The sequence below is a fragment of the Mobula birostris genome, chromosome 3 (genome assembly GCF_030028105.1).
Source record: "Mobula birostris isolate sMobBir1 chromosome 3, sMobBir1.hap1, whole genome shotgun sequence".
Classification (NCBI taxonomy): Eukaryota; Metazoa; Chordata; class Chondrichthyes; order Myliobatiformes; family Myliobatidae; genus Mobula; species Mobula birostris.
Window position 1 is genome coordinate 7,804,069 of NC_092372.1, and position 24,080 is coordinate 7,828,148.

General features: G+C 44.2%; 1 protein-coding gene across 1 annotated transcript in view; it reads right to left on the reverse strand.

Moving 5' to 3' along the window:
• The window catches only part of myo5b (myosin VB), a 281,336-nt gene that overhangs the window by 193,593 nt on the left and 63,663 nt on the right, over positions 1–24,080 (reverse strand). Inside the window, exon 2 of the mRNA XM_072252190.1 lies at positions 9,823–9,933. Within this exon, the coding sequence (XP_072108291.1) occupies positions 9,823–9,933 (111 nt within the window). The remainder of the gene's footprint in view (positions 1–9,822; positions 9,934–24,080) is intronic.

The following is a 24,080-nucleotide window of genomic DNA, read 5'->3' on the forward strand; positions in this document are numbered from 1 at the left end:
TTATCATTACCTGTCAGTCACCTTATGCACAGACACTACTGCGACTAGCTTCAATTTATGGACATACAACAATCTATGTATACAAGTTATCTTATATATTTATATTTATTGATTTTTTTATGATTGTGTTCTTTATCTTATTGTGTTTTTTGTGCTGCATTGGATCCAGAGTAACAATTATTTTGCTCTCCTCTACACTTGTATACTGGAAGTGACAATAAACAACCTTGAATCTTGAATTGTGAGTCTTGTGAACATTCTAAAGACATACACTGAATACCATGGCATATACAGTAGATTATTTTTTTGTATAGGCTAGGACCACTCCACTGAAAAAACTGTGACTTATGCCTGCTTGAGGCCTTGTGCTACCATTCGGAAAAATATACTTGATGACCGACCTGCCTAAAGTTGTAAGTGGGTGAACGTTGCACATTGGTTTGTTGGGGCAAATAGACTCTTTTATACATCGGTTGTTTGTCTGTCTTTATGTGCAGTTTTTCATGGATTCTGCTGTGTTTGTATTTACTGTGAATGCCCACAAGGAAATGAATTCGAGGGCTGTATATCTGTAACACACACAAAAGGCTGGAGGAACGCAGCAGACCAGACAGCATCCCTGTGACCTGCCGAAGGGTTTCGACCCGAAACGTCGACTGTGCTTTTTTCCGTACATGCTGCCTGGCCTGCTGAGTTCCTCCAGCACTTTGTGTGTGTTGCTCAGATTTGCAGCATCTGCAGATTTTCTATTGGTTGTTTATATGTACTTTGATAATAAATTTACTCTGAACTTTTAAATACAAAGTATTATTTTCTTAAAGCTGCAGTTGTGAAAAATCTGAAACAAAAGCAGAAGGGGCTGAGATTACTCCACAGGGCCAGGAACATCGAAGGAGGGAGGAAAGGAGGAAGGGATGGAGGGAGGGGCAGAGGAACGGAAAGGCAGAGGGAGGGATGGAGGGAAGGAGGGGAGAAAGAGACGAAGGGACGGAGGGAGGGAGGGAAGCAGAGAAGGGGGAAGGGAGGGAGCATGTAAGAAAAGGGGATATGGATGGAGAGGGGGAGGGAGGGGAAGGAAGGTGGGGTGGAGGGAGGGAGGGATAGAAATGTTTCACATCAATCAGCCTTAATCTTTGTTGATTTTCTTGGTATTCCCGTCGAAAGGGTTGAATATTTTAGTCGGTAAAGTCATAGCAGCACAGAAACAGGTCCTTCAGCCATTCTAGTCCATGCCAAACTCTTATTCTACCTAGTCCTGTTGACCTGCACTGCACCATAGACCTCCACACCCCTGCCACCCAGGTACCTATTCTAATTCCTCTTAAATGTTGAAATCAAACCCACATCCACCAATTGAATTGACAGCTCGGTTCCACACTCTCACCACCACCGAGTGAAGATATTCCTCTTCAGGTTCCCCTTAAGCATTTCACCTTTTACCCTTTTACCCATGACCTCTAGTTCTAGTCTCACCCCACCTCACTGAAAAAAATGTGCTTACGTTTACCCTATCTATACCCTCATTGTATGTCTCTATCAAACCTCCCCTCATTCTCCTACACTCCAGGGAATAAAGTCCAAACCTACTCAATCTTTCCCTGTAACTCAGGTCATCAGGTCCTGCCCGGTTGCTCTTTACATGGATTTTACTAAGGTGCTTAACAAAGTCCCTCACAGGTTGCTCTCTCTATCTTATTGATATCTTTCCTGTAGGGAGGTGACCGGAACTGCACACAACACTCCAAATTAGACCTCACCAACATCTTACACAACTTCAACGTAACATCCCAACTCCTGTATTCAGTACTTTGATTTACGAAGGCCAATGTGCCAAAAGCTTTCTTTATTGTCCTATCTACCAGTAACACCACTTTCAAGGAATTATAGATCTGTATTCCCAGATCCCTCTTCTACCACATTGCTCAATATCCCGTGCAAGTCCGAACCTGGTTTGTCACCACTGCAGCCCCTGTTCCAGAATGCAACACCACACACTAGTCCTAATTAAATGTTTCTTAATGCAGACAAGTATGGCACTACTTTATCAATATTAAAAGCCTCCAACCTGTTGGCATGAATATCGATTTCTCCTTCCTGTATATAAGGGGTTTCTTTTTTTTAAATCACTGCGTAGTCTAATTAAAATGGCTTCTTTGTTATGTTATAATCGAAGGGCTTCTTTGTTATGTTAACTGCTGAGAAAGTCCTCCCGCTGGCAGTTTGTTTGGATCATGTTACTGATAAGAAGGTGTTACAAACCAATGGGGATAGTTGTTATGCTTTTGGTGTGTCTGTAAGATACTGTACACGCGGGGTTTTGGGGAGAAGGCGGGAGAGAGAGACAGAGGATGGACCAGGTGCTGTGAGTCCGCTAATGGGGTCGGACCCCGAGCGGTGCGTTCGGCGAGGAGAAGAGACGGAGACGGACTCATGTGGAGCGTCTGGTCCACCACCGTTGTTGGTCCCAGGCGGCCGGTCGAGGTGGTCCGAGGGGTTGCAGGGTGAAGAAGAAGGGTTCTGAGCTCCAACTGTTTGTGCACGAAGTGATTGAACTCTGATAAGTGTGGTGCCTTTTATTTTCCTTTTATATTTTATTCCCTATTAATTATATAGTTCCAGTAATATCTATAAACTGTAAATCATTTAATCGTATCTGGTGTATTGTCTGTTATTTGGGCGGGGTGGGGTACACCACACAGCATCCACACAAATTAATTACCCAGTTTGGCGGAGCCGAGGCGGTTTCCCTAGACGACAGCGAGCTGAGCAACCCTCAGGTTGGCCAGGGGGGCTACACGTAAAAAAAAATCTTCCCGTCCCCTCTTCTTCTATTCCTCACTCTAGACTCTTACCACCTTTCACTTGCCTATCATCTCCTCCTGTGTCTCCTCGTCCTCTCCTCCTTCCTCTACTCCCATGGTCCACTCTCCTCTCCTTTGAGATTCTATCATCTCCAGCCCTTTTCTTTTCCTACCTACCTGGCATCACCTATCACCTTCTAGCTATCCTCCTTCCCCTCCCTGCACCTTTTTATTCTGGTGTCTTCCCCCTTCCTTTCCAGTCCTGATGAAGGATCTCAGGCTGAAGCATCTCTAACTTCCGCTAATGCCCCACCTCCCCCTTGTATCCCATCCATTATTTATTTATATAGACACATTCTTTCTCTCAATCTCCTTTTTCTCCCTCTGTCCCTCTGACTATACCCCTTGCCCATCCTCTGGGTTTCCCCCCCTCCCCCTTTTCCTTCTCCCTGGGCCTCCTGTCCCATGACCCTCTCGTATCCCTTTTTGCCAATCACCTGTCCAGCTCTTGGCTCCATCCCTCCCCCTCCTGTCTTCTCCTATCATTTCAGATCTCCCCCTCCCCCTCCCACTTTCAAATCTCTTACTCACTCTTCCTTCACTTAGTCCTGACGAAGGGTCTCAGCCTGAAACGTCGACTGTACCTCTTCCTAGAGATGCTGCCTGGCCTGCTGCGTTCACCAACAACTTTGATGTGTGTTGCATCAACTGCTTATTCATTTTTATAGATGCTACCTGATCTGCTAAGTTCTTCCAGCATTTTGTGTGTATTGCTCTGGATTTCCAGCATCTGCAGACTTTAGAACGTAGAACATAAAACAATATAGCACAGTCACAGGCCATTCAGCCCACAATGTTGTGCTGAACAAGCTAAAAAGTAAGTCAAAAAACCCCCAAACACTAATCCCTCCTACCTACACCGTGTCCGTATCCGTCCATCTTCCTTACGAACACGTGTCTATCCAAACGTCTCTTGAAACTCACTAATGTATTTGCCTCAAGCACCATACTAGACTCTCTGAGTAAAAAACTCACCCTCACATCCCCCCTGAACATACCCCCTCTCACCCTCAATACTGCCCTCTGGTACTGGACATTTCAACTCTCTGTCCACTCTGTCAATGCCTCTCATAATTTTGTAAACTTCTTTCAGATCTCCCCTCAGCCTCCAGTGCTCCAGTGAAAACAACCAAAGTTTATCCAGCCTCTCATGATAGCACATGCCCTCTAATCCAGGCAGCATCCTGGTAAACCTCTCCTCTCCAAAGCCTAACATCCTTCCTTTAATGGGGCAACCAGAACTATATACAATAGTCCAGATGTGGCCTAACCAGAGTTTTATAAAGTTGTAACATAACCTCCTGACTTTTGAACTCAATGCCTCGACAAATAAGAACAAGCATTGCATGGGACTTCTTAACCACCTTATCCACCTGTGTAGCCTCTTTCAAGGAGTTATGAACTTGCATCCCAAGATCTCTCTGCTCAGCAACATTGTTAAGGATCTTGCCCTTAACAGTCTACTGTGTCCTTGCAATTGCCCAACCAAGGTGTAACATTTCACATTTATCTGGGTTGAACTCCATCTTCCTTTTCTCTGCCCATATCTGCAACTGATCTATATCATGCTGTATTCTTTGCCAGTCTTCTACAGTATCCTCAACTCCACCAATCCTGGTATCATCCGTAAACTTGCTAACCCACCCATCTACATTTTCATCCAGGTCATTTATACACATCACAAACAGCAGAGGTCTCAGCAGAGATCCCTGTGGAACACCACTAATTACACACCTCCAGCTCAATTAAGTCCCTTCAACCACTACTCTGCCTTCTCTGCGTGAGCCAGTTCTGAATCCAGACAGCCAATTCACTACAGATCCCATGCATCTGGATTGGTCCCCCGTGAGGGCCTTTGTTAAGCACCTTAGTAAAATCCATGCAGACAACATCGACTGCCCTACCCTCATTGATCTCTCTCGTCAGCTTGTTAAAAATCTCAATCAAGTTGGCAAAGTGCAATGTGCCACACACAAAGCCATCCTGGCTCTCCCTAATTAGGTTTCCAAAAGTTCATACAGTATATCCTGTTCTATATCACATTGTCCCTGATCTCAGTGCCCCACCGTTCAATGTGCAAGTCTACCCTGGTTTGTCCTGCAAAGTTTGTAATATTTGGATAGATGTCTTTACATGGGCCAATTCTAAAAACCAATTGCCTCTGCTGATGACCCAAGATTTGTTATACCTGTATGACAGGCCCTCCAATAACTCCGGTAAAGATCGCTCCAAAAATTGAAAATATGTATTTGATCCTTTATTTGCAATTTGTAAACATACAATCTTGGAACAATGAAACTTAAGTGTACTAGATGTAAATAAGTGTAACTAAGTGGTCAACAAAAGCTATGGCATCTGTAGGTCCCCCGCTCCAAACTGCCCCAAAGAAAGCACAAATACACAACCTATATATAGAAAGGGTACAGAGGAGATTTACAAGGATATTGCCTGGATTGGGGAGCATGCCTTATGTGAATAGGTTGAATGAACTCGGCCTTTTCTCCTTGGAGCGACAGAGGATGAGAGGTGACCTGATAGAGGTGTATAAGATGATGAGAGGCATTGATCGTGTGGATAGTCAGAGGCTTTTTCCCAGGATTGAAATGGTTGGCACAAGAGGACACGGGTTTAAGGTGCTGGGGAGTAGGTACAGAGGAGATATCAGGGGTAACTTTTTTTTTTACGCAGAGAGTAGTGAGTACGTGGAATGGGCTGCCGGCAACGGTGGTGGAGGCGGATACAATAAGGTCTTTTAAGAGACTTTTGGATAGGTACATGGAGCTTAGAAAAATAGAGGGCTATGGGTAAGCCTAGTAATTTCTAAGGTAGGGACATGTTCGGCACCAATTTGTGGGCCGAAGGGCCTGTATTGTGCTGTAGGTTTTCTATGTTTTATTCCCTTCACTTTACCACACTCCCACCCATGTGACTAGTTACCATAATAAACGTGCAGCACAGCTCAGAATACAATGCGGATAGAGAACAGGCACACAGATACACAGACACGTAAACCCACATCCTACGGGAGAATATACAGAGAAAATGGACAGAAGATAAATCTCATTGTAATTAAATGAGGAAGAGGGGCAAGGCAGAAGGAGAATGTAAAAACAAAAATGAGTGTGTTAAAATCCTGCTTCACTAGGAATCAATGCAACTAACATCTTGAACACGAGAGATTCTGCAGATGCTGGAAATCCATAGCAACACACACACACACACACCCCTCAGCAGCATCTGTGGAAATGAAAAACAGTCGATGCTTCAGGCTGAGACCCTTCATCAGGACTGGAAGGGAAGGGGAAGAAGCCAAAATAAGAATGTGGGGGAGAGGGGGAGGAGGAAAGGCTGGATGCTGATAGGTGAAGCCAGGCGAGGGGAAGGTAGGTGGGTGGGGGAGGGGTTATGAGGAAGAAACTGGAAGGTGATTGGTGGAAGAGAAGGGGTGAAGAAGAAGGAATCTGATAAGAGAGGACGGAGGGTGGGATTTCTTCTACTTCAACCCCTTGAGTCGCCTACTTCTATAGCTACTGGGTTACACACACAAAACTCAGGGACTCAGCTAGCCAGGCAACATCTATGGAGAAGAATAAAAAGTCAGCATATCAGGCCAAGACCCTTCACTGTTTCCTCTCCATAGATGCCCCCTGACCTGTTGAGTTCCTCCAACGTTTTGTGGATGCAAGTAAGACACTGGGTAGCTGGAGAATATTGAGAGAGTAAATGCACAGGCCCTCTAAGAGGACCACAAACCTTTTCCTGGTTTGGAGGTTTGCGTGCCTCAATTACCCGGAGAGCTATGCTGCCTTTGTGCTTTGACTCTTGGTAGGGTCACCCATGCCAATTAGGTCAAAGGGTAGAGGCCAGGCTAAGCATGGTCCACTGGTCCTCCAGATTTGGGGTCTGACTGGTCAAACAAAATTGCTATGGAAACAGCAACAAAGAATCCTTCTATATCTGTGTGTGACGGTATTCCTGAATCTCCACATGGGACTTGCTTGACTGACAGCAGTGAAAACCAAGAGGACGCCGCTGACACGATGAAGGAAGCCATGAATGCCACCAGAGATGGAGGACCTTTATTGCTGCCCTAAACACCACTGATGACACAGGTAGAAGAGTTTTGGAGAAGTTAAAATGAAGGAGGCAAGGTCAGAGTTCATGACATTTTCAATTACACAATTGGCCTATGCGGTAGGGTAACTCTAGGCAGTCTCTAGAGTAGGTTACATGGTCGGCACAACATTGTGGGCCGAAGGGCCTGCCATGTGCTGTAGATTTCTATGTTCTATGTTCTAACCACAAGGATAAACAATGATCGCTCTGGAGTCAAACAGTAGATAACAGAATCCTCTCCAGCTTCACACTGGCACGCTGGAAGTCATCCCGTTCAGCTTCTGCCAGACGTTTCAAACGCGACAACCCATATCATTAGCTGTCTGGCAATGGTCACAGTCTTGACTGAAACAGGACACAAGAGAGGGCAGACACTGGAATCTATAGTATAGTATAGTATAGTCATACTTTATTAATCCCGGGGGAAATTGGTTAAAAAAATCCGGAGGGAGGGAGAAAACCAGACTTGCTGAAGGATCTCTGTGGGTCAGGCAGCATCTGTGGAAGGAAACGGAGAGACCCATTTTGGGACAAGGCCTTTCATCTGATCCTGAAACTTTAACTGTCCACTTTCCTCCACGGATGCCGCCTGACTTGCTGATTTCCTCATCACTAGAGATTCTGAAGATGCTGGAAGTACAGACCAACACACACAAGTGCTGGGGGAACTCAGCAGGTCAGGCAGCATCGATGGAGAGCAATAATCGGTTGATGTTTAAGGCTGAGACCCTTCATCGGGATAGGAAGTCAGAATAAGAACAGGAGTAGGCCCTACCAGTATTTTCTTCCCGTGGTTTAAATGTCTAATACCAGAGGGCATGAATTTAAGGTGAGGGGAGTAATTTCAAAGGAGATGTGATGGGCAAGTTTTTTTTACACACACAGTGTGGTGGGTGCCTGGAATGCACTGCCTGGGGTGGTGGTAGAGGCAGAAGCTTTAGAGACTTTTAGATAGATGTGAATGTGAGGAAAATGGAAGGATGTGGACATCGCGTAGGAAGAAGAAATTAGTTTGGTTGGTTATTTGATGACTAATTTAATTGGTCAGCTCAACATTGCGGGCCAAAGGGCCTGTCTCTGTTCTACGTTCCAAACACATTGTAGTGTAATCACTCGATGTTCTCCTCGGTAACAATACACTCACACACATCAAAAGGAAGCTGACGTCGTTTTAGATATGATTCCTTTTCTGTTCCTTCCCCTGCACCACAACCAGCCCCCCCAACCCTGCTCTAACAAATCCTTCAATTGGTGTCTCATCACAACCATAGCTGCCAAAACCTGCAATCTTTAAAACAAATGGTAGACAGAATATAAAGGAAAATAACTATTAGGACAAGGAACTTTTGGAAACTACATTCTTGAAACAAGATTCAAGATCCAAAGCACACAGTGAACCACATTGTTTGTGTTCAATAAACCCAAGGATGTGCTGGGGCAGACGGCAAGAGTCACCACACATTCCAGCATATCACACCCACAATGTACAGCAGAACAACACAGAGCACAACAAGCAACAGACCAACAACAAAACAACCCTCGTTTCACCGACACAGTCCTCCAACCCCAACACAAGCCGTCTTCAGCCTCAGACCTGCAGACAAAGGATATGTTTTCAGGTCAGAAAGAGAGCCTTTGCGATAGAGGCCTTCACAAATCAGGGTATTGAGTATAGGAGTTAGGGTGTTATGTTGGAATTGTACTAGATGTCGATGAGGCCAAATTCGGAGTATTGTGTGGAAATCTGGTCACCTACTTACAGGAAAGGTGTCAATAATCTTGAAAGGGTGCAGAGAAAATTTACAAGGATGTTGCTAGGACTTGGGTTCCTAAGTTTTAGGGAAAAGTATATAAAAATTGCAAGGGGGAGAGATATGGTGAGTGGGTGCCAGGGTGGAGATACGTCTTTACCAAAGGAGGTGCAAGTCCCTCCTTCCGTCCGCTAGCCTGCAGGTCACCCTGGGGCAAGGTATAACACCTGCCTAGTCCCTCAATCAGGGTCACGTGAAGCCATGGGAGCAGGTGGTGGATGGCAATATGAGCAGCTGGTACACATCACAAGTCCTGTTTACGCGACCACTAATGTCAGGCAAACAACCTCTGAAGAGTATTGATGATGACTGGGGTCACCTGTCTTGTAAAGACACCGCCCAGAAGAAGGCAATGGCAAACCACTGCTGTAGAAAAATTTGCCAAGAAAAGTCATGGTGTTGGAAAGACCATGACTGCCTGCCCATGTCATATGACTCAGCTCATAAAGAACGAATGAACAAGATAGAGTGAATGCAAGCAGGCTTTTTTCCTTTCATTTTGGGTGAGGCTAGGAGTCAGGGTGAAAGGTGAAATGTTTAAGGGGAACCTCTTCACTCAGAAGTGGTGCAAATGTGAAATGAGCTGCCAGCAGAAGTGATGGATGTGGGTTCAATTCTAACATTTAAGAGGGAAGTTTTGATCAGAACCAGAATCAGGTTTATTATCTCCCGCATCTGTCGTGAAATTTGTTGACTTTGTGATAGGTACACGAAAGGAAGGGGTTTGGAGGGTTATGGTCTGGATGCAGGTAGAATAGATTAGGCAGAAGACCAGATCGACACAGACTAGATGGGCTGAAGGGACTTTTCCCGTGCTGTAGTGCACAATGGCTCTGTAGAGACTATAAAACAAAGGAGCAGAATTAGGCAGATGAATCTGTCCTCAGTCTCCCTCCTTTCAAAAGGCCACTCCAGTGCCTGCGCAGTTCAAGACAAACCTCTAAGAGCAGCTCAGATTAAAGTCACCTCAGACCCAACATGAGGCAAGAGTTCAACATTGACCCTTTTCCCCACATTCCCAAAGAGATACTGACCGTTTCATCTTCCAGTTTCAAGTGAAGAACCTCATCACCGTCTCTGTAGTCCTTGGTGATTTCTGCGGATTTCCAAACATCCTCGGGGTCCGGAATCCAAACTTTTGTATACTGCAAATCAAATTTCAGCTTATTAGTGTCTATAGAAGGCATCAGGTTACATTGAATACATTCTCTTCACACCATAATGAACAGGATTAGACTCTGTTACGTTGTGTGTGAGATGAAAGCAAGTTACTGCTAAAAGTGACCAATCCTCTGAATGTAGCTACTGAAACCCCATCATCCATCATCAGGGACCCCCAACGTCCAGGTCCTGCTCTCTTCTCACTGCTGCCATCAGGAAGCTGGTACAGGAGCCTCAGGACCCACACCACCAGGTTCAAGAACAGTTACTACCCCCCAACGTGAATAAAAGGTGATTACGACACTCACTTGCCCCATCATTGAGATGTTCCTACAGCCAATGATCTCATTATCTCATGTTCTTGTTATTGATTTATATTTGCATTTGCACAGTTTGTTGTGTTCTGCACTCTGGTTGATCTTTCATTGACCCTGTTATATTTACTATTCTATAGATTTGCTGAGTACGGCTACAAGAAAATGAAACTTGGAGTTGTCTATGGTGATATATATGTACTTTGTGTCTGTGAACTCTGTGGAGATTTGACATGCTAATATGATGAACTGAATACTGAGGCTCTGGGCCTACTTCAGGCTGCTGTGGGATTTGAATCCAGGGAGCCAATTTGGTTCGGAATGCTGTGTTGTTGCTTGCTTCTATTGTTTCCATGATTTGCTTTGTGTTTTTTTTCTCTTTCTCTGTGGGCACAGGGGGTTGGTCGTTTTTTTAATTGGATTCTTTCAAGTTTCTTGCTTTGCGACTGCCTGTAAGCAAACAGACCTCAGAGTTGTATAATTTATACATTCTTTGATGATAAATGCCCTTCAAATTTTTGATAATAAAATTTACTTTGTACTTTGAACTTTCAGTAAGTTATTACCCCTCAACCATCAAGCTCTTGAACCAGAGGGGATAACTTCACACATCTTCATGCACCCCATCACTGAACTGCTCCCACAACCCATAGACTCATTTTCAAAGGCTCTTCATCTCATGTTCTCAATATTTATTTATTTATTATTATTTCACATTATTTTTCTATTTGTTTTGGCACAGTTTATCATCTTTTGCACGTTGGTTGTTGTCTGTCCTTTGGGGTACAGTCCTTCATTGAATCTATTGTTTTTCTTGTATTTACTATGAATGCCCACAAGAAAATTTATCTCAGGATTGTGTATGGTGACATACATGTACTTTGATAATAAATTTACTTTGAACTAATATTAACCAGTCATCCTTGCAAGATTCACCAAGCGAGTGTACCAAAAAATCTTGATATACACTCAGTAGGTACTGTACCACCAGTACCACCAGTACACCTGCCTGTTAATGCAAATATCAAATCAATCTTTCTTGTGGTAACATCTCCATGCACTAAAGCATGCAGACATGGTCAAGAAGTTCAGTTGCTGTTCAGACCAAACAGCAGGATAGGGAAGAAATGTGATCTAAATGACTTTGACTGTGGAATGATTGTTGGCGCCAGATGGGGTGGTTTGAGTATCTCAGAAACTGATCTCCTGGGATGTTCACGCACAACAGTCTCTGGAGTTTGCAGAGAATGGTGCAAAAATTTTTAAAAAAACATTCAGCGAGTGTAAGTTCTGTGGAAGTAAACACCTTGTTACTGAGAGAAGTCAGAGGAGAATGGCCAGACTGGTTCAAGCTGACAGGAAGGTGACAGTAACTCAAATAACTCATTACAACAGTGGTGTGCAAAAGAGCATCTCTGAACCCACAACACATCAAACCTTGAAGTGCCTTGTTGAGCTGCAGAAGCAGAAAACCACTAACAAACACCTAGTGGCCACTTTATTAGGTACAGGAAGTACTGAATAAAGTGGCCACTAAGTTTATGTTCCAAGTACACTATATTTTATTTCAGAAACTAAAGATAAGTTGACTCTTCCTGGTGCAGGGTCTTGACCCAAAACATCAACTACTTATTCCTCTCCATAGGTGCTGCCTGACCAACATTTGTATGTGTTACATTAAAGGGTGTGACTATAGGAACAGAACAGATCAGAAGCCAGAATAAAGTGGAGGAAGAGAAGCTAGAAGGTGTTAGAAGAAGCGGGGGAATGGAGATGAAGTAAGAAGATGGAATGTGACAATTGGAAGGGGTGAATAAAAAGGAATCTGATTAAAGAGGAGAGTGAACTATGGGACAAAAGAAAGGAGGGGCACCAGAGGGAGGTGCAGAGAAGACCAGCAGGAAAAGGGGAGCAAGAATATGGAATGGAAAAGGAGAGAGTGGGAGGAGAGAGAAATTACCAGTAGTTGGAGAAAATCAATGTTCATGCTATCAGGTTGGAGGCTACCCGATGTAATGTGAGGTGTCAGTCCACGGTAACACATGGAAATCTGCAGATGCTGGAAATTCAAGCAACACACATAAAAGTTGCTGGCGAACGCAGCAGGCCAGGCAGCATCTGTAGGAAGAGGTACAGTCGGCGTTTCGGGCCGAGACTCTGCTGTCATAATGAAACCACTGTCAGTTTGGAAAACCAACACTGCAAATTCGTGCTCATCCCCTCCGCCCACCTCCTTGCTCCAGCATCTTTCCAGTTCCTTTCCAGTCCTGATGAAGGGTCTCAGCCCAAAATGTCGACTGTTTAGCCCCTCCATTGATGCTGCCTGACCTGCTGAGTTCCTCCCACATTTTGTGAGAGTAGCTCTGGGTTTCCAGCATCTGCTGAAACTCTTGCATCTCCATTAAACAGTTACTGAGCAGACAACTTCAGAGCTCTACTGTCCAGTCAAACAGAACTGACCCACTTACGTTTATTGGGGGAAAAAAATAAACTAACTACAATAAGATGGGTCTTGAAAGTAAACAAACAATTCTTTCTTTTGACTGAAGACCTTTGATGAGTGGTGTGCTGAGAGAAGCTGGTGAGTGGTCGTAGATGGTTGCCTCTTTGACTGGAGGCCTGTGCCTACTGGTGTTACACAAGGATCAGTGCTGGGCCCTTTGAAGTTTGTCATCTGTATCAATGATCGAGATGATAATGTGATACTTGGATCTGTGAATAACACCAAGACTGGGGGGTGGAGTGGACAGTGAGGAAGAGCTTGCAGCGAGATTTGGACCAGATGGAAAAGTGAGTTGAAAAAATGAGAGGTGGAATTTAATGCAGACTAGTGTGAGATGTTACACTTTGGGCGGACCAACCAGGGTAGGGCACTGAGGAGTGTGGTAGAACGTGGGATTCAGGAAATACAGGTCCATAATTCTTTGAAAGTGGTATCACAGGTAAACAAGGTTATAAAGAAAGCTTTTGGCACATTGGCCTTCATAAATCAAAGTACTGAGTACAGGAGTTGGGATGTTATGTTGGAGTTGTATAAGGCGTTGGTGAGTCCTAATTTGGAGTATTTTGTGTAATTCTAGCCACCTATCTACAGGATAGAAAGGATACAGAGAAAATTCACAAGGATGTCACTAGGAGTTCAGTTAAAGAAAAAGGATGAATAGTTTATTTCATGAAGCATAGAGAATGAGAGGAGATTTGACCAAAGCCAGTGAAAGTGTGGAACAAGCTTCCAGTGGAAGTGGTGGATGCGATTTCAACATTTAAGAGAATTTTGGATAGGTACGTGGATGGGATGGGTCTGCAGGGTGACGGGACTAGGCAGAATAATGGTTCGGCATAGACAGATGGGAGAAGGAGCTGGTTCTGTGCTGTGGTGCTCTATGACTAAGAGAACTCGATAGGAACTGTTGTACTAGTGTGGAAGACAATCTTTCCTCTCGACCTCGACACATGAAGATACCAATACAACATGAAAAAGAGGTGCTGGAGGATCTCAGCAGGTCAGTCAGCATCTATAGAGGAAAGTGTATTGTTGATGTTTCAGAAACTCTTCATTTGGACTGACTGAAGTGATGAGCATGTGGGGAAGATAAACCAGAATTAGTGTAGATAGGTGCCTGGTAGTGAGATGGTCCAAAAACCATGCTTCATGAATCTATGGGACCTCTCCAATCAGATTCCTTCTTCTTCAGCCCTTATCTCTTCTACCTATCCCCTCCTCCACCCATCCACCTTCCCCCTCACCTGGTCTCACCTATCACCTGTTAGCTTCTATTTCATCTCCTCCCCCCGCCCCCAGCTTCTTATTCTGGCTTCCCCACCCCCTTCTTCCCGGTCCTGATGAAAGGTCTTTGCTTTGTTAACTGTTTCTCTCCCTCCACCAATGCTGCCTGACCTGCTGAGTTCCTCAGCATTTTGTGTGTATTGTTCAAGATTTCCAGCATCTGCTGGATCTCTTTATGAACCTGTGCAAATCTGGTGTGGCTGTGATGAGCCAAACTATATTTATTTTTAATTTTATTTTTATTTAGAACCACAGCACAGTAACAGGCCCTTCCAGTCCGAGGAGCCTGCGCCTCCCAGTTACAGCTACGTGACCAATTAACCAACTAACCTGTACGTCCTTGGACTGTAGAAGGAAACTACAGCACGCGGAGGAATTCCGCGGTCACAGGGAGAACATACAAACAGGCCTGAAAAGTGGCAGATGGAGTTCAACCCAGATAAGTGCGAGGTGGTTCATTTTGGTAGGTCAATTATGATAGCAGAATATAGTATTAATGGCAAGACTATTGGCAATGTGGAGGATCAGAGGGATCTTGGGATCCGAGTCCATAGGACACTCAAAGCAGCTGTACAGGTTGACTGTGTGGTTAAGAAGGCATACGGTGCATTGGCCTTCATCAACCATGGGATTGAGTTTAGGAGCCAAGAGGTAATGTTGCAGCTACATAGGACCCTGGTCAGACGCCACTTGGAAAACTGTGCTCAGTTCTGGTCGCCTCACCACAGGAAGGATGTGGAAACCATAGAAAAGGTGCAGAGGAGATTTACAAGGATGTTGCCTGGATTGGGGAGCATGTCTTATGAAAACAGGTTGAGCGAACTCGGCCTTTTCTCCTTGGAGCGATGGAGGATGAGAGGTGACCTGATAGAGGTGTATAAGATGATGAGAGGTATTGATTGTGTGGATAGTCAGAGGCTTTTTCCCAGGGCTGAAATGGTTGCCACAAGAGGACACAGGTTTAAGGTGCTGGGTAGTAGGTACAAAGGAGACGTCAGTTGTAGGGTTTTTAAGCAAAGAGTGGTGAGTGCGTGGAATGGGTTTCCTGCGACGGTGGTGGAGGCGGATACGACAGGGTCTTTTAATAGACTCCTGGATAGGTACATGGAGCTTAGAAAAATAGGGGGCTATAGGTAAGCCTAGTAATTTCTAAGGTAGGGACATGTTCAGTACAACTTTGTGGGCCGAAGGGCCTGTATTGTGCTGTAGGTTTTATACGTTTCTAAACTCCTTACAGACAATGGCAGGAGTCAAACCCGGGTCACAGGCACTGCATTAGCGTTATCCTAACAACTGCGCTCCTATGCAATTTTAAGTGGACACAACTTAGGATTTCAGACACAAGCAACAATCACCTTGAGAGAGTGAAGTTTTTATCCAGTAATTTGTTTTTGCCTTCAGTGCTTTAAGCTCCAAAATTAAATGAAAGAAAAATTTTAACAACCAAGTCCTTCTAGCCAACAGAAACTATCAAAGTAAGTCCTATTGTGGACACTGCAAGTACGTTTAATTTCAACTGCAGATACCAAACATTTATCAAGTTAGTGATGTAGGAGTGAAAGCAAACAATCTGTGATATTTAGGTCATCTAGGCTGCTGAATTGGAGCTCAATTCAATTTTCATGAACAGCTCCCAGAAACTTGGCTCAGAGATCATGTGTGTGAAGTACACGTCTGCCTGCTAATTATTGACAGAGGATATTACTTTTGCACAATTTAAACCATAATGTCATCAACTAATTTTCCCCTCAAGGATTGCAAAAGGCATAATTGGGCTGTTATGTTGAAGTTGATATTGACTATTAATTAAATTGGTTCAGGACAACATTGTGGGCCAAAGGGCCGGTTTCTGTGCTGTAGAGTTCTATGCTCCAAGTCAAGTTGGGTGTCTGAGCATTTTACATCTTACATAATGCTGCAAAGCTCATACATCAATGGCTTTCGGCCCGAAACATCAACTGTTCCCTCTTTTCCATAGACGCTGCCTGGCCCGTCGAGATCCTCCAGCATTGTGTGTGTGTTAAATGCCAGTGCTTGCTGGCAAGTTGCTGAATCTATGTTCTCGCCGTTGCTTGGTTCAATCCAATCGAAAGAAGCTGCAGAGGGTTGCAGAGGGCCCAGCAGATCTCTGCTGCACCTGATGACCCTGTGATCTCTGTCTTGGAGGCTGTCTTTAAAGAGAGTGAAACCTTGCAAGGCGGAAGGTCCCGATGGAGTACTTGGTAAGGCTCTGAAAATCTGTGCCAACCAACTGGCGGGAGTATTCAGGGACATTTTCAATCTCTCACTGCTATGGGCGGAAGTTCCCACTTGCTTCAAAAAGGCAATAATTATACCAGTGTCCAAGAAGAATAATGGGAACTGCCTTAATGACTATCACCGAGTAGCACTCACATCTACAGTGATGAGATGCTTTGAGAGGTTGGTCATGACTAGGCTGAACTCCTGTCTCAGCAAGGACCTGGACCCATTGCAATTTGCCTGTCACCACAATGGGTCAACAGCAGACACAATCTCAATGGCTCCTCACACAGCCAGAGACCACCTGGGCAACACAAACACCTCCGTCAGGATGCAGTTCATCAACTATAGCTCAGCATTTAACACCATCATTCCCACAATCCTGATTGAGAAGTTGCAGAACCTGGGCCTCTGCACCTCCGTCTGCAATTGAATCCTCGACTTCCTCACTGGAAGACCACAACCTGTGCGAATTGGTGATAATATCTCCTCCTCACTGACAATCAACATTGGTGCACCTCAGGGGTGTGTGCTTAGCCCACTGCTCTACTCTCTGTATACACATGACTCGGCATAACTCAAACACCATCTATTAATTTTCTGTTAATACAAAAATTCTTGGTAGAATCTCAGGTGGAGACGAAAGGACGTGCAGGAGCACAATATACCAACTAGTGGAGTGGTGTCGCAGCAACAACCTGGCACTCAATATCAGTAAGACGAAAGAGCTGATTGTGGACTTCAGGAAGGGTAAGATGAAGGAACACATACCAATCCTCATAGAGGGATCAGAAGTGGAGAGAGTGAGCAGTTTCAAGTTCCTGGGTGTCAAGGTCTCTGAGGACCTAACCTGGTCCCAACATATCGATGTAGTTATAAAGAAGGCAAGATAGTGACTGCACTTCATTAGGAGTTTGAAGAGATTTGGCATGTCAACAAATACACTCAAAAACTTATATAGATGTACTGTGGAGAGCATTCTGACAGGATGCATCACTGTCTGGTATGGGGGGCTACTGCACAGGACTGAAAGAAGCTGCAGAGGGTTGTAAATTTAGTCAGCTCCATCTTGGGCACTATCCTACGAAGTACCCAGGACATCTTCAAGGAGCAGTGTCTCAGAAAGGCAGCGTCCGTTATTAAGGATCTCCAGCACCCAGGGCCCGCCCTTTTATCACTGTTACCATCAGGGAGGAGGTACAGAATCCTGAAGGTACACATTCGGCCGTTCAGGAACAGCTTCTTCCCCTCTGTCATCCAATTCTTAAATGGACATTGAGAACACTACCTCACTTTTTTAATATAAATTATTTCTGTTTTTGCATGATTTTTAATCTACTCAATATACATATATTGTAATTGATTTCCTTATTTATTATTATTTTTCTTCTATATTATGCATTGCATTAAACTGCTGCTGCTAAGATAACAATTTTCATGACACGTGCCAGTGATAATAAACCTGATTCTGAATTCTGAAACTCAGCTCGCTCCTTCACGGACACAACCTTCCTCACCATTGAGGACATCTTCAAAAGGCAGTGTCTCAAGAAAGCAGCATCCATCGATAACAGGGGTCCCCGATCTTTTTATGCCATGGACCCCTACCATTAACCGAGGGGTCTGTGGACCCCAAGTTGGTAACCCCTAATCTGCAAGGATCCTCATCATCTGTGACTTTCCCTCTTCTCTTTACTTCCATCGGAGAGAAGGTACAGGAGCCTGAAGAGCCAGACTCCATGATTCAGCAACAGCTTCTTCTCTGCCACCATCAGATTCTGAACGGTCTGTGAACTCCAGCTCACTATTCCTCTTTCCCACTAATTATTTTTCATTGTAACTTATTATAATATTTACGTATTGCACAGTACTGCTGCCACAAAACAACAAATTACATGACCCTTTCTCCCTCTTGTCCGCTGCTTCCAGAAGAAGGTCCCTGCATTCGAATGCTCTCTCTTTCTCTTCCTTTCACTCACTGCCGGATGATGGTGCTGGAGTTCTGGGTCTTGGGCAAGGTTTAATTGACACGGTTTGTGGTCTGCAGTTCACAGGACGATGTGTATCCAATTGCTCCGATCTTATTGCCATTTTCTGCGATTTTAATTGGGGCAGACAGGCTCTGAGGCCTGAAGTTAAAGATTTTACCACAGCAGTGGAGAGCGGTAGGAACAGACAGTTTAGGAAAGCGTTTAATTGGAGCAAGGGGAAATATGAAGCTATCAGGCAGGAACTTGGAAGCATAAATTGGGAACAGATGTTCTCAGGGAAATGTACGGAAGAAATGTGGCAAATGTTCAGGGGATATTTGCGTAGGGTTCTGCATAGGTACATTTCAATGAGACAGGGAAAGAATGGTAGGGTACAGGTGTACAAGGGCTGTTGTAAATCTAGTCAAGAAGAAAAGAAGAGCTTATGAAAGGTTCAAAAAACTAGGTAGTGATAGAGATCTAGAAGATTATAAGGCTAGCAGGAAGGAGTTTAAGAATGAAATTAGGAGAGCCAGAAAGGGCCATGAGAGGGTTTTGGTGAGCAGGATTAAGGAAAACCCCAAGGCATTCTACAAGTATGTGAAGAGCAAGAGGGTAAGACATGACAGAATAAGACCAATCAAGTGTGACAGTGGAAAAGTGTGTATGGAACCGGAGGAGATAGCAGAGGAAGTAGTACTCACTACGGAAAAAGGATCCTGGCGATTGTAAGGATGACTTGCAGTGGATGTTGTTCCCTTATTCAAGAAAGGGAGTAGAGATAGCCCAGGAAATTATAGACCAGTGAATCTTACTTCAGTGGTTGGTAAGTTGATGGAGAAGATCCTGAGAGGCAGGATTTATGAACATTTGCAGAGGCATAATATGATGAGGAATAGTCAGCATGGCTTTGTGAAAGGTAGGTTATATCTTACAAGCCTGAATGAGTAGAGCAGGAGATGTAGTGTATATGGATTTAAGTAAGGCATTTGATAAGATACCCTATACAGGCTTACCCCATGCAGAAAGTAAGAAGGCATAGGATCCAAGGGGACTTTGCTTTGTGGATCCAGAACTGGCTTGCTCATAGAAGGGAAAGAGTGGTTGTAGACTGGTCATATTCTGCATGGAGGTCAGTGACCAGTTGAGTGCCTCAGGGATCTGTTCTGGATGAGGAAGTGCAGGGATGGGTTAGTAAATTTGCTGATGACACAAAGGTTGGAGGTGTTGTGGATAGTGTGGAGGGCTGTCAGAGGTTACAGTGGGACATTGATAGGATGCAAAACTGGGCTGAAAAGTGGCAGATGGAGTTCAACCCAGATAAGTGTGAAGTGGTTCATTTTGGTAGGTCAAAAATGAAGGCAGAATATAGTATTAAATGGTAAGACTCTTGGCAGTGTGGAGGATCAGAGGGATCTTGGGGTCCAAGTCCATAGGACACTCAAAGCTGCTGTGCAGGTTGACTCTGTAGTTAAGAAGGCATACGGTGCATTGGCCTTCATCAATCATGGGATTGAGTTTAGGAGCCGAGAGGTCATCTTGCAGCTATATAGGACCCCGGTCAGACCCCACTTGGAGTACTGTGCTCAGTTCTGGTCGCCTCACTACAGGAAGGATGTGGAAACCATAGAAAGGGTACAGAGGAGATTTACAAGGATGTTGCCTGAATTGGGAAGCATGCCTTATGAGATTAGGTTGACTAAACTCGGCCTTTTCTCCTTGGAGCGACGGAGGGTGAGAAGTGACCTGATAGAGGTGTATAAGATGATGAGAGGCATTGATCGTGTGGATAATCAGAGGCTTTTTCCCAGGGATGAAATGGTTAATGTGAGAGGGCACAATTTTAAGGTGCATGGAAGTACGTACAGAGGAGATGTTAGGGGTACGTTTTTTTTTTACGCAGAGAGTGGTGAGTGCGTGGAATGGGCTGCCGGCGACGGTGGTGGAGGCGGATACGATAGGGTCTTTTAAGAGACTCCTGGATAGGTTCATGGAGCTCAGAAAAATAGAGGGCTATGGGTAACCCTAGGTAATTTCTAAGGTAATGACATGTTCGGCACAACTTTGTGGGCCAAAGGGCCTGGATTGTGCTGTAGGTTTTCTATGTTTCTCGATTAAACTGAATGGAATATGCCTGGACTCGTTTAATGATTTGTGGTTTTTTATTCTGTGTTTTTTTGGGGGTTTTATTTTGCCGTTTCTGCAACTTGTTTTATTTGCATGTTGGGCGTTTGATTATTTTCTTTGAATTGGTTCCATGCTTTTCTTTGATTTGTAGCTGTCTGTGGGAGGATAATTCCCAGGAGTATGTACTGCATGCATACTTTGATAATAAATGTACTTTTTATCTTTGAACTTGTCAGTGATAATCAACCTGATTCTGAATCTGTGCTTTTAGTGCCAGGATTTCTGCTGAATTCTAAATTCATCTATTTGGTTTATTTCTTTATTTTCCCATGAATGCCTGCAAGACAACAAATCTCAGGGTTGCATATGGTGATAGTTACTTGCTTTGATAATAAATTTACTTTGAACTTTGCATCTCTGTTCTAAAGGCACCTGTGAAACTGTGTCCCTTGGAGTTGGAGATTTGAAATGCAGGAACACCTTCATACTTACAGTTAATGAGTAACTTCATTTTCAGGGTCACTCTTGTGAATCCAGACAAAGTCCCTTCACGTGTGTTGATTCTGGCAGACCGTGAGCTGTGGACAATAAGTTCTAGGCTGGGAAATGACAGGTTGTTGGTAAGGGACTAGCTGAGGACTAACAACTTTCGAATTTCAAAGTAAATGTATTATCCAGGACCTCTGTGTCAGTAAATACTCCCCTGATGTTTATTTTCTTGCAGGCGTTCACAGTGGAACAGAAAAATACAATAGAATCAGTGAAAAACTACACACAAAGACTGTCAAACAACCAATTTGCAAAAAGACAAACTCTGCAAATGAACTGCCAGTGAAAGTAGTGGATGGGGGTTCACTATAACGGTTAAGAGAAATCTGGATAGGTACATGGATGGGAGACATACAGAGGGCTAAGCTCCAGCTGCAGGTTGACGAGACGGAGCAGCATAATAATTCGGCATGAACTAGACGGGCAGAATAACTTGTTTCTGTGTTGTAGTGCTTATGACTCCATGAAGACCATTAGACATAGGAACACAATCGGGTCACTTGGCCCATCAAATCTGCCAATATACTACATACATAGATAAATAAATAAACAGATAGAGAAATAAACAAATACACAAATAAATACATCAGTACATAAATAAATAGGAAAAATAAAGAATACTGAGAATGTGAGTTGCAGAGTCTTGAAAGTGAGTCTCTAGGTTGTGGATTTAAACGCAAACAACAGGAATTCTGCAGATGCTGGAAATTCAAGCAACATACATCAAAGTTGCTGGTGAACGCAGCAGGCCAGGCAGCATCTGTAGGAAGAGGTGCAGTCGACGTTTCAGGCCGAACCTGACGAAGGGTCTCGGCCTGAAACGTCGACTGCACCTCTTCCTACAGATGCTGCCTGGCCTGCTGCGTTCACCAGCAACTTTGATGTGTGTTGCTCTAGGTTGTGGAATCAGTTCAGTGCTAAAGTGGTTAAAGCTATTCCAGCTGGTTCAGGAGCCTGATGGTTGAGGGATAATAACTGCTCCTAATCCCAGTGATGTGGTACGCAAGCCTCCCGTACCTCCTTCCCAATGACAGCAGGGAGAAGACTCTTTTGGTGTGCTTGACAGCTTCAGCATTGACCTTCTAGTAGCAATGCTTACGTTGACACTGGTGTTATGGAATATCAACCAAGGAACTGGTTGTGGACTTCAGGAAGGGGAAGTCGAGGGAATGAACACCAATCCTTCGAGGGATCAGCAGAGGAAAGAGTGAGCAGTTTCAAGTACCTGGGTGTCAACATCTCTGAAGATCTATCCTGGTCCCAACATATTGATGTAATTACAAAGACGGCACATGAATGGCTATACTTCATTACGAGTCTGAGGAGTCTTGGTACGCCACCAAAGACTCCAAGACTTGGTACATCACCAAAGACCCCAAAACTTGGTACGCCACCAAAGACTCCAAGACTTGGTATCTCACCAAAGACTCCAAGACTTGGTACATCACCAAAGACTCCAAGACTTGGTACATCACCAAAGACTCCAAGACTTGGTACGCCACCAAAGACCCCAAAACTTGGAGCCTGAAGAAACGCACTCAGCATTTTAGGAAGAGCTTCTTCCCCCGCGCCCCCCCCCAGGATTTCTGAATGGAAATGGACAACAACCCCATTTACATTACCTTATTATGTATTTCTTTTTTTTTGTTCTCTTTTTGCACTACTAATTTACTTTTATACATATTTTCTTATTGTAACTTGTAGCTTTTCCATTATTATGGATGGCAGTGTACTGCTGCCTCAAAACAAATTTCATGATATATGCCAGTGCTATTAAACACGATTCTGATTCTCTTCACAATGAGGCAAGTTCCCTTCTCTTTTGCCCCACCCTATTGCATGAATACTCACAATTACTCTAAGGCAGGCCAAGCTTGTCCTGTTGTTCATTTGGATCAAGGTACATTTATTCAGTCACAGGCATCACGTGGTATATTTAGCCTATATACCAAGATTATGAGAAATCAATTGCATTCTTATGTAATTTATAAATCTGAGAGCATCCCGAACCTTTGCGTGATTTGTCCACGTCAAATTTCAAAGTAAACTTTTTACCAAAGTATACATGTCATATACCCTGAGATTCATTTTGCTTGTGAGCATTCACAGCACAGCAAAGAAATACAACATACCACACACAACAAGATGGACAAAGAACCACTGTGCAATAGACAACAAACTATTGTCTAAACAGACTAAAGAGAAGGAGGAGAAGATGGCGGCGCGACACAGCGTGCGCAGCCACTCCGGTGAATGATATCTGTAATCTGTCAAGTAGGGTGCCATGCACAATCCTGATTTGATGGAGACAGACGTAAGAGCATGGAAGAACATCTGGTGAAACTTCTGAAATGCGTTTTTCGCTGCTGCTGCTACTATGTGATCCAGAATCTCCGGAGGGGAAGGTCCCGAGTCCTCGGCTTTGCTTGTTGCTCGGCAGCCGGGGCAGGGTCGAAGCACTCGGCAGGGATGGTGCTCGGTGTCAAAGGGCTGGTCGGAGGCTCGAAGTTTTCGGACGGACTCAAAGTCGGCTGTGGTGGGGTGCTTCCAATGCATCGGCAGTTGTCAGTGCCTGGAGGTTTATGGCAGGGAGAGTTTCTCCCTTCTGCCGCCTACTATCGGGGACTATCGGGAGTCGATCAGAACTTTGAGGCTTTTTTTTTTACCGTGCCCATGATCTGCTCTTTATCAAATTATGGTATTGCTTTGTACTGCTGTAACTATATGTTATAATTATGTGGTCTTGTCAGTGTTAGTCTTTGGTTTGTACTGTTTTTTTTGTGACATCACTCTGGAGGAACATTGTATCATTTCTTACTGCATGTATGCATTTCTAAATGACAATAAATGAGGATTGAGTGTCCTCATAATCTAATCTAATCTAAACTGTGCAAATTAAAAACTAAGTAAATAAATAATATTGAGAACATGAGTTGTAGAGCCCTTGAAAATGAGTGGTAATACAAAGATGAGAAAATCTGCAGATGCCGGAAATCCAGAGCAACGCACATGAAATGCTGGAGGATCTCAGCAGGTCACGCAGCGTCAATGGAAAAAAAGTACAGTCGACGTTTCAGGATGAGACCCTTCATCAGGTCCCATAGTTGGTGGAATCAGTTCAGTGTTGGGGAGAGTGAAGTTAT